Raw genomic sequence first — 11,679 nt, 5'->3', positions numbered from 1 at the left:
GTAGGGTCGGCTACATGAATTCTAGAATGCCATTGTGCTCGATTTTTTGTCACGTCTTCTGTTAGGTCCAAGTATCTTAAGTTTTTTCTTAGAATCTCTTCCAAGGTCTTCATGTACCTCTTTGTCCCTCAACCCCTATTTCGTAATCGCATCTTCTAACCGGAGCATTAGTAAGCCTCCGTTTCACATGTCCAAACCACCGTAACCGGTTTTCACTCATCTTTCCTTCAATTTCGGCTATTCCTACTTTACCTCAGATATCCTCATTCCTAATCTTATCTTTTCCCGTGTACCCACACATTCAACGAAGCATTCTCATCTCCGCTACACTCATTTTATGTACGTGTTGATGCTTCACCGCCCAACATTTCGTGCCATAAAGCATTGCTGGCCTTATTGTCGTCCTATAAAAAATTTCAGTGAGCTTCAGTGGCATACAACGGTCACACAACACGCCGGATGCACTCTTCCACTTCATTCATCTAGCCTATATTCTACGGTTGAAGTCTTTATCCAACTCTCCGTTCTTTTGCAAGATAGATCCTAGGTAGCGAAAGTTGTTGCTATTTGGTACTTCCTGATCTTCAATCCTTGATCTCCAATCCTTACCCCTAACTCATTTAAGCATCCGTTTGCACTGAACTTGCACTCCATATACTTTGTCTTTGACCGACTTAGGCGAAAATCTTTAGATGCCAACACTTTCTCCAAAGGTTAAGCTTCACATTTACTCCTTCCTGAGTTTCATCTATCAACACTATATCGTCTGCGAAAAGTATACACCAAGGAATATTATCTTGAATATGTCTTGTTAACTCATCTATTACCAATGCAAAAAGTAAGGACTTTAAGATGAGCCTTGATGTAACCCTACAGTTATGGGGAAGCTTTCGTTTTGTCATTCCTGAGTTCTTACGGCAACCATTGCTCCATCATACATATTTTTTATAGCTTGGATATATGCTACCCGTACTCCTTTCTTCTCTAAAATCCTTTAAAGAATGTCTTTTGGAACCCTATTATACACTTTTTCCAAATCTATAAAGACCATGTGCAAATCCTTTTTCCTATCTCTATATATTTCCTTCAATCTTCGTAAGAGATAGATTGTCTCTATGATTAAGCGCCTTGGCATGAAACCAAATTGGTTGTCCGAGACTCGTGTCTCTTGCCTCAGTCTATGCTCAATTATTTTCTCCCAGAGCTTCATTGTGTGACTTATTAACTTAATACCACTATAGTTCATGCAATTTTGTACATCACCTTTATTCTTGTAGATAGGCACCAAAGTGCTATTTCGCTACCCATTTGGCATCTTCTTCGTTTTCAAAATCCTATTGAAAAGGTCTATGAGCCATACTTTACCCGTCTCTCCCAAGATTTTCCACACTTCGATCGATATATCATCTACAAAAACCAGTTTTTAAGGGTAAAAAAAAAAAAACAGTGGGTGTGTATAATGAAGGAAATGGAAATGACATTGAATGTTAATTCAAATATGTTTTTATAAAAATACTTAGTACTACAGTCTAATAGTATTCATCTTCACCTGTAAGTAAAAAGTCTTAGATTCAATTTTAACCAAAAACGAATTTGAATCATATTATTACTAGCAAATTGTAAGGCTTAACTCACTCCCTTAGTATCATTTATTCCAAAAAAAAAAAAAAAAATCTTTATAAGAAAATACAACGAGATAGTTCTCTGTTTGGGTACGATAGATGGAGGAGCTACAACTTACAGTAATTTCCCTTATAAAGTTTTAAGGTACTTCAACTACAAACACAGAAATTCAATCCAGGGTTTCTTACAAGTAACACGTACATTTGCTTATTTTCCAGAAAGAGGGCACGGTACCGGCCATGGAGAACTTACAAGTAAAACTCGTTAACATATATGCAAAAGAAGTTGCAATTTTTATATCAATCTTCAAGCTCCATGATCTTGATCACAGAAGTGTCGCCAATTTTTTGGCAAATAACCACACGATCATGTGATTTTACGACACCAATGGCCTTGCCATGGTCCAAAGCGATTTTAAGAATTGACTCATTTGTTGCACCGGTAGTTTCAGCCTGCAGGGGAGAAAGGGAAGATAAGAAAAAGAAACTTCTCAGTCTGATACAATGGGTAGTGAAGCATGCAAAAGAATATGCATCATGTGATGAACTGAAGTTAATCCACGTCTATAACCGACTCGGGTCCCTAAATGTAGCCTCCCCTTCTCCTTTCCTACCATTTTCAGAGATCTACTTATCTAGAATTTCGAAAAACTTCCGACTATATTCATTAGGGCAGCATTCAAGGTGAACGGGAAACCCAAATCAATCAAATTTAACGAAAGGAAAGATCTGGGAAACCATGTGATTATTATATGCATTATGCATAGCTTTCGCCAATGCAATCAACAAGATATATCTTACTGGATGTCGAGGATCTGCTAGCATGGGAAAAAGGCCTCTAACAATGAGTGATTGCCTTGCCTGCCAGATATTCATCATAAGAAAAAGAGAGCTTGTGAGCATCAAATTCAGTTGGAGACTCTAGATCATAAAGAAATAGTATGATTGTCTGCTAATCATTCTTCTCATTTGCAAATCTTGGGTTCATAAGAGAGATATTAAAGTTAGAGCATCCAACCCAAAATCAATTGGCATCCGGCGTAGACCCCATTTGTTTCTCTTTGTGATGCTAATTACCTACTTAACTCAGTAGTTAGAGTTGTTTTCATACGGCAGGAGTCATTGGTTCAAATCCAAAAGTAATTAGAACTTTACCAGAGTCAATGGTACCTATTAAGTTTTTCCACTCATCTTCTTTAATATTTATATTTTTATCGTTTTTGTTTCATTAGAACTTTATTCCATTGATTGTAATTGATTCTTATTCAATCGGCAGGAACAAAATTAGGGACGAATAAGCAAAATAAGGTGTATAAACAGAATCAAGATATCAAGATGTGCATGTGTTGGCATCCAACTCCAAATCAATTGGGAATAAGTGGGGTGGCTCAAGATATTATCTACTGTCAAGCATGTTTGAGTGCGACAAAGGAAGAAATAAAACATTCAACAAAGCAATTGCTCCAGCATTTTGTCCCAACTTGATAAAACAATTAGTAGAGACATTCTAGCATCTAGCAGAAACTAGGAAAAATAAACTTGCTAGTGCATAAAAACAAAGATAATCAGTTCAGTAACAAACCTCAAAAGCACCAGAAAATGTCCATCGGAGTTGATTTGTCTTGACCCGAGGTATGACAACAGAAAGCACAGGCATTGTTGGTCTGTACTTTGCAATCAACCTACACTAATGCCCAAATATCAGAATCGGTAATGCACGAGTGAACATAACAATTACAAAATATTTGTATCTAACATCGTAAACCATCAAAGAAAAACTTAATTTTTATGTTTTACAATTAAAGTACATCTGATCTAACTGAATTTCAATCAGGAAACTAAAATCTTACATAAAACCAAGTAACATTAGCCTTACCCATTTCCTACGGGCCAGTTTGATAACCATTTTTAGTTTCTTGTATTCACTTTTTGTGCTTGAGATATGAGGAAAATATATGGGGGAAAAGGAGGGAAGATGAAGAAGGGTGATGGAAGAAAGGGGAAGAAATAAAGAATAAATGAAAACAAGATCTTGAAAGTGAAATCAACTTAAAATAGGTTTTGGGTTTTGAATTTTAATTTTCAACATTTTGTGTGCCTTTCCTTAAACATTCCCTCAACATTTCTTCCACCATCCTTCCTCAACTATTCTATATCCCTCATTTGTCCCATGTATTTCCCCTCTTATCTCTGACACAAAAATGAGAACTAAAAACTAGCAAAATGGTAATCAAACGGGCGCCAAGCATTTAGATTTATAAATACACATGAAGAGAGAATAAGAGATAAGAGAGAATCACCTTGCAGCTCTTCCAGATGTAGTGAAGCAAATAATTACAGAGGCCTTCACCTTGATGGCTGCACGTACCTAGGATAAGATAAATTATATTATAATATTTTCCTGTTGTAGCAAAATAAAAGGCATCCTTCATACATGCTTCCGTTAGCAGCATCTCTTCAGGGAACAGGCCAATGGTACAATAAAAAGAAAGAGAAAAAACAAAATGGAAAATACTGAAAGCACAAAACTACCGCAGAGGAAGCAATAGATTCCAAGTGGGTCATTGGTTCTCCAACATATTTGACAGCCCTCTTAAAATACAAATCTTGATTAAAAACTTTCTCCGCCTGTTGACAGTAATTTGATAAAAGAAAATTTCCATTATTACAAGATATAAAAGAACTGTTATAATAAATGTGGAAATGAACTCAGAACTTTCCCTTGTCATTGTACTTTAATTTATAATATTTTTTGATAAACCATTCTTACGAAACATGCATCCTAATTATAAGAACAAAGAATTGTCCCACTCCCACCCTCCAAAACTGACTGACCACAAAACAAAAGGATCACACATTCTAATATGAGTCGTATGACTATAGCCAAGACCAACGAATCACTCTTTTAAGTACTACAATTCCACCAGAATATGTTGATGCAGAATCATATTTCCTGTTTTATTTTATTTTCTTGTTTTCTTTTTTTCCTGTTGCTATCAGCGTTGGGATTACTCTCCGAATTGTAGTAGGGCTAGGTTATTATAAATAAGGTAAGTAATTCAAATTAGACAGACTTGAATGATTGATTAAACAAATATTTCCCCTGAGTAATCTTCTTCTAAATTCTCCTCGACATCTCTTTTTGTCTTCTAAATTATGGTATTTGGTTCTACATCAATTATACTCCTAGCCCTTAGCTTTAGGAATGGGTAGCGTCTACGCTAGAAACCATCAAATTCTAGATCAGAAACGATAAGACCACAGAACATAAACAATGCTCAGTGTGCTAATATAAGTCAGTTCTGAATCTTCAGAGAACCACAAAACCAAAGCTGAAATATTAAGAATTCTCAGAGAGAAGACTGAAAAAAATATAGAGGAATGGTCCCATATAAGAATAATGGGAGTTTCTAAAATGCACATCAACGTATGGCAAACACACCCTCAGAAATGAGAAAACTAATAGGATGGAAAAACAATGCTACTTCCACACTAGCTTTGGAGGTGTACGTCTATAAAAGTCTCTACTGTTGTAGGACAATGACAAGGGAAACGAAGAAAACAGATATATGGGCTCACTCCAACCCTTAGCACTGCACCAAAGGTGCATTTTAATCACTCTGATAGAGAAATTTGAAAACTTTTGGCATCACAATCAGAAGATCGCAAGAACTTCTTTCACCGTAAACGTTCAAAGCTCACAACGTAACTCATGTATAGAACCATTGGCACATGAATCATTGAAAAGACTCAAATTATAACACTTAAATGGTAGCAGATATATTCATGATGCCTCATGTGATATATGATTCCAAACCAAGGATCCTGAAATACATGTGCCAAATGCATTTATTGTATAATAGGTATAAATAATCTGAATCATGTGGTTTTTAGTAATTGAATGGGCTTATTTATTATACTTTGAATCCAGCTCCGCCATCATCCGGAGAACACAGGGATGCAACAGCCGAAAGATTTCTCGCTTTTTCAGAAGAGAGAGAGAGAGCTTTATTACAATACAGAAATGGAGTTACCTCAGAGCAAATCTTTCCAACAGTGGAGATCGTCTCAACAGGGTACAAACCGCGCAGGGTCTCTGCACCTAGAAGAATTGCATCACTTCCTGCACAAATAGAATTGAAAAGCGGGTAAATAAGTGCACAGGTCGTACTTGTACATCCTATGATAACATTAACTTGTTACTTGTTTAATAATGCTCAAGCAACAGGAGTATTACAATACGAATGATATTTACTAACACTAACAGAGCAACAATCCATGCAATGACACGGACATTAAAGAATGAGATGGTGGAACCCGCCAAAGGTAACAGAAAGGAGCATATTTCATGTCAAAAGACAGAAGTTTACCATCCAGTACAGCATTGGCAACATCAGTTGCTTCAGCACGAGTAGGTCTTAGGTTGTCGGTCATACTGTCCACAACCCGAGTCACCACTGCTGGCTTTCCAGCCATGTTGCACTTGTAAACAGCAGCCTTTTGAAATAAAAATACCTGGAAGATCAAAGTAGTGTCTTACCAGAATATTCAAGCCTCATTATAAAAAATACCCTCCAACTAAAAGTATATAGATACACATCCATCGAAGCATGGAAATTGGAAACACACACACACTAAAAGAACATTTGGTTCCCAATCCTCATCACTGTAAGTACCCCCCAGCTTTCAGGTCACCATCAGAGGATATCAACATTTGATAAGCCACTATTTAATTCTTCCTCCAAAATAATAGTCCACATCATAACAGAATATAACTTGTGCAGGTATACCCAACATATAACAAACCATGGATGCGATATACATACAATATGCCGATGATGCCACATACAAGACATGGTTCTCACTTAAGTCATACCAATATGGTATATCAGGTAGACTGTTTGACAATGACTTACTCATTACTTTTGTGGCCGTGTGCAGTTGATGTAAATACATAAAAGAACATGACTACCAAAATCTACCTTCTCTGGTGGGAGATCTATCCCCAGATTTCCACGAGAGAGGATAATACCATCAGCTTCTTGCAAAATTTCATCAAAATGAATTAACCCCTACAAAAATAGACGAGAACCTGTAAGCTAATTTAAATACAAGCATAAGTATGACATTTGGAAATCTGATCAGTCACACATGATCCTTTCTGCCAAGAATATTCCTTACCACCATTACTGCCTAAATACTGACTACTAAGGGCTCTCCACAAATGTGGAGCCCACATGTCAAGGTGGTAACCATAGCCATAATCCAAGCTGATGGTGACAATATTAGTAAATTTTGTTTTTTGTTCTTTTCAAAGAAACGCACCTCTACATTTTCAATTTTTGCAAAAATCTGAGTTTGGTTGAGGTCGCCTAACTTCGAAAGAAACTCACGGGCCTGCATAACAAGAACGGCCTATTAAAATAGAATAATAATACTTCCTAAAAAAGAAAAGAATAATAAGGAAAGGGTACTTAGTTTCTCCTTATATTGTCAAAAGCAGAAGGAAACATAATAATATTACCCAGAGAATTAAGCCCTAAATACATGTGTACCACATCATAAAGTAGGGATGAACAGGGAGAAAAATTATAATTCACATAACACAGGAACAGACAGGAAATCCTGTCATGAACAGTCCTTACGTGGCGAACATCTTCAGCATGACGAGTATATGATAATGAGAGGAAGTCGATGGTGTTACGAACACCCCAAGTGCTTATGACCTGATAAATTATTAAAATATTAAAACACATTAAATAAGCAATTCACGTAAGAATAAGATCTCCTTTTATAAAAAGTGATTTTTTTTATACAGTTTCCTCCAAATTGATTTTAATGAGTTAAAGATTACCTCCAAATTCATTTTAATGAATTCAACATTACCTCATGTACCTTCTAATTCACTATCAATAAAATTAGAAGGTACACAAGCCATCATTCAGCAACGATGAGTGAAGACACTCAAGGAATGAATCCAGAAAATGAAGAAAGACAAACGAATTTGACAAAGTCCATCTCCTCCAAGGTACAGCCTCAAAACGAAACACAAACCACAGTCAAGATTAACTATACTGACTGTTGCCTCTCTAGAATACTTTGACAAAAATGTCCAAAAAGAGTTAAAAACTAATCCTACCCCAAAGAAGAAGAGGAAAAGCAAGTGTTTCTTACCAACCAAACAATCCACAAACCCACACCACTCTAAACACATCTGATAACCACGTTCAGAATTTCCTTATGAATTGCAACGCTAAACTTAATGATAGAAGGACAAATTGTAATCCACAAGTTAATGAATCCATGCAGAAGCAGACAATTCAATTTTCAGGGTGGTTGGTGGATCTAATTATGTTAGTATCTAGTACTGTGACTTCAGAAGAAACTAACCTCCTTATCTTTATCGTTAAGTGTAGGCAGATCAATACGAATCTGAGAGACATGCAAAGTATACAATGACCCTGCCAAGGTAGCAGAATTCTTTATGAGACAAACCACATCTTCACCATTCACCTCAGTGACCTGCATTGTAAAAGAAAACAATACAACAACAAGTGAATCATTCTTTTTCCTGAGAATATTATATAAAAAGAATGCAGAGGGTACTCTTCAAGAGACATCTGCCAACCGAATGGATGGAGGCTCATAATAAATCTCATGGAAGCAATCGACATATAATAAGGCCGATGGGACCATATTGCAGGTAGCAAATTTACAGTTCCTATTGGTTTTATTTACATTAAAGTTTTCAGGACCCAGGTCACTCATCAAATAGATAACTTCTGATGATCCCCTATAAATATCATGTACGCAAACAATAGTGGACCTTGAGAGACTACAGGTTCCACTGCCAAAGGTTGTATCAAATTTATAGCATTCAGTTTTAGCTTTAGTCTGCTACCAGAGCTTCACCTAATTCCCAACGTATGTCTAAATTGTTCTATTAATTTAAAATTTTAAAGTTGAATGTCAGCATTCCTTATCTCTCAGAATCTGGTCCCACTCTTGCTTTTTTACAAGATTTCTTTGGAACAGTGAGAAGAGTAACGAATAAAGTGGCTATTACCTTGTTTTCACTTCTAACTGAGTGACAAGGAATACATATCTGACTAGGCAAGGAGTTGAAATTAACATGCCTAATTTTGATTCTGAAACCAACTATACTACTACCAACTTCATATGGAACTCATATCTCTTATATTTCCTTACCTCCAGCCACACAGAAGTAGTTTCACTTCCCGTAAAGAGGTATTGACCAATAAAAATTGTATCTCCCTTCTTCACTGCCTGCAAAGATCAAATTTAACTTAACTCATTGCAGCAATGCCAGCATAATGTGAGACATGTTGTAAGATAAATATACAGAACTAAATATAGTTCTTACATGCTTCCAAAAATCAAGAGGAGGAAGTCAATATCAAACTATATGAACTGGTTTCTCTAAGACACCATTCCTGAACCTACAAGAGATGAATTGGTTCCTCCAAAATCTCTGACATGATATGATATGGATGACTTGAACTTCTTTGTCTATATGTACAAGAATTCTACACCAGAAGTAAAGCATCTAAAATGCAGCAAAAGTTCAAGAACTGAAAGAAACAGAAGAAACAGCACAAAATCACATAAGTTCGAAATGGTTTAGTCATTTCATTTTTGTCAAATAAGTAGACGCACACAGTGTTATGATATAGAAAATCATTGTTATAATCATCAAATGGCTAAGTTATAACCCATTTGATTATTTTGTCGAAAATTACCCTTGAATGAGATGCATGTGTGTGGGTGGGATTGGGGGTTGATTAGACTGAAAAACACGACTGATCATTGGAAAAACAAACAATTACTTCATAGTTTGTCTTCACTCAGAGAAATAGATTGGCACGGCAAAGTTCATCGCTGTAGATCCAATAGAACCAAGGATTCTAACATAGCAAGATATTTGTCTTTCATAGAGATAAGCCAGAAAATATTCAGAAAGACATCTTTCAATCATACATACCTTTGCCAGGCCACTAAAATTGACGGGTAGTTGATTTGAGGTGGCCTCTTGGTCTTGATCGGGTGTTAGGACAACCAGGGTATCTTCCTGAAGAGATATGGGATGCTCACTTTTATTCACTACCTGCAACTCTGGACCCACCGTGTCTAGCATTACCTGAAAAAAAGAAGATTAATAAACCAACTTGTAAGCGTACACATCCAAGGGGAGCTAAGTCAAAAAGTAAGTAAACCTATATCAAGCCTTTACAAGTTAGGATCATTATATACAGTTAAATAATTTAGAGACAAAATGCAGAGCTCGTAAGAATAGCATGCTTACTGCACACAGTTTATTGGTACTCTTCATTGCAACCTTCAGGTTTCCCAATGTCTCTTGGTGAAACTGAGCATCGCCCCATGAAAAATCAAACCGTGCCACTATATATACGTGGAGGGTGTGAAAGGAATTATATACTTCAATTAGTAAAATCAACGGCATGTAAAATTCAAAAAGAGAATTCAAATTGAACAGACGCAAAATAGATAAAGGATTTACCAGAAGCAAAACAACCACACAGTATTATCTTCACAGTGAATAAATTATACCACCAAAACGGAGGTACATTCTCAGACAGTGTTTATTATCCTTTTACTAAAGTATTATAGATGAAGGGAGATAGCAAAAATAAGAAGCTGGCAACTCATAATCAGACAGATGAATAATGAAAATTAAGCATAGCAGGTGAGTAATACCAGACATTCCTGCCTTCAAGCAACCAGAGATTGTCTCAACCGATCGTGATTTTGGACCAAGCGTTCCCACGATCCTTGTCATTGCCGGGAAGAATGTCTGCAAGTTTAGAATTCATCAAAGTTAGTCACGCATTCAAGTTCTTTCAAATCCCTACGGCCACATATTCACCTAATAACCCACGGAAATTCAGAGAATATTTCAGAAACAATAATATCCTGTTTGATTGCTAAGTAAAGATTTCTCTGATAAGAAATATCACACCCTCCTGATTATCACAATTTCTCATAAACCAAACACATGATAAGAATTAAGATGCAAGAAGGAAATACAGATTCCATCCAAACCCACAAACACAGAGAGTTGATTTATACTTGCTACAATTTAATTTTAAGAAACAGCCAAATATGCAGTACAAAGAGGAAATCCAGGCCTTGTTTGTTTTCCATCCAATCCTTCACTTTCTCGGGAAACAAACAGACTGCAACTTGGTTACTTGCTGAAGAAACAAAAGCAAATAATTGGCTCTCTCTCTTCTCAATCAGTAACTGAAAATTAACTAACTAATTCAAAGAAACGGAAGAGTTAGAGCGATCGGAATTACTCACAGGCTTGGAAGGCTCGAGAATCGAAGCCATCCTGATCGGCTCTTCCAGAAACAAGTGAGTCGAATGCATTTTGTCCGCCGACGAAGAAGAAGAAGAAGACGAGCAACAGCAACTGCAACTGCAACTGCTTGTGGAAAATGTTCTGTTGAGCAAGTGCGAGAAATGTTGATTAGCGTCTTTTGTACGCTTGCGGAAATCTTCAGTTTTAAATTTATTATTTTAACTCTGAGTTTTTTGTGCGGAGCTTCCTACTGTACTGGACTGTGCTTACTTGTTTGTGAGAAGTAATCGGTTAATTACGGCGTCAAATAGTGAAAAATGAAATAAGCTTGTTGGTTGCCCACACGTCAGTTTAACAGGAGGACAGACTGGATTGAGTGCTTCATTCGTCAAGCCTTTGTCTCTAGTTTGTGAGATTGCTACCGGTTATATCCATTTGCATCTCATCTCAATTCTCATATTCTAACCGTTTATCGTATATCGTATGGTTAGACAGTATTAAAAAAAAATTATTTAAGATTAACCATAAACAATATCCAATAAAAGCTGATGAACTGATAGTAAACAAGAATTCTTAGAATTTTCAGTTAAATGACATAATCTCTTGGCGCACATTAATTTTGTTTTGTTGCATTATTTGTGGTTCCTTATGTGAAAGATTAATACTTTAGTTTATGAGTAGTATCATTGACAGGTAAATTAAGTTCTACTCATG

At 36.3% G+C, this 11,679-nt stretch overlaps 1 protein-coding gene across 3 annotated transcripts; it reads right to left on the bottom strand.

Annotated features, from left to right (window-relative positions):
- Positions 1-1,575: 1,575 nt before the first annotated feature.
- On the bottom strand, positions 1,576-11,244 carry LOC137734031 (pyruvate kinase 1, cytosolic). 3 transcript variants are annotated; one of them, XM_068473276.2, is made up of 16 exons: positions 10,965-11,244; positions 10,359-10,455; positions 9,946-10,043; positions 9,625-9,780; positions 8,832-8,909; positions 8,013-8,144; positions 7,268-7,348; positions 6,948-7,019; positions 6,605-6,694; positions 5,993-6,137; positions 5,657-5,745; positions 4,155-4,250; positions 3,923-3,990; positions 3,205-3,304; positions 2,424-2,483; positions 1,576-2,075 (listed from the first exon to the last, which is right to left on the bottom strand). In XM_068473276.2, the coding sequence occupies exons 1-16, from the start codon at positions 11,031-11,033 to the stop codon at positions 1,923-1,925; spliced, it is 1,584 nt and encodes a 527-aa protein (XP_068329377.2). In that variant the 5' UTR covers positions 11,034-11,244; the 3' UTR covers positions 1,576-1,922. The 3 variants fall into 3 exon arrangements, with proteins under 3 accessions (XP_068329377.2, XP_088553862.1, XP_088553863.1); XM_088697736.1 differs by having other exon boundaries at positions 10,359-10,855; positions 10,965-11,147; XM_088697737.1 differs by lacking the exon at positions 4,155-4,250 and having other exon boundaries at positions 10,965-11,165.
- Between the last annotated feature and the right edge of the window lie 435 nt (positions 11,245-11,679).

The sequence above is a fragment of the Pyrus communis genome, chromosome 7, assembly GCF_041283825.1.
Source record: "Pyrus communis isolate YQ-2024b chromosome 7, ASM4128382v1, whole genome shotgun sequence".
Taxonomy (NCBI): domain Eukaryota; kingdom Viridiplantae; phylum Streptophyta; class Magnoliopsida; order Rosales; family Rosaceae; genus Pyrus; species Pyrus communis.
The sequence above is the reverse complement of the archived record's forward strand: the minus strand, read 5'-3'. Positions and strand labels throughout refer to the sequence as shown.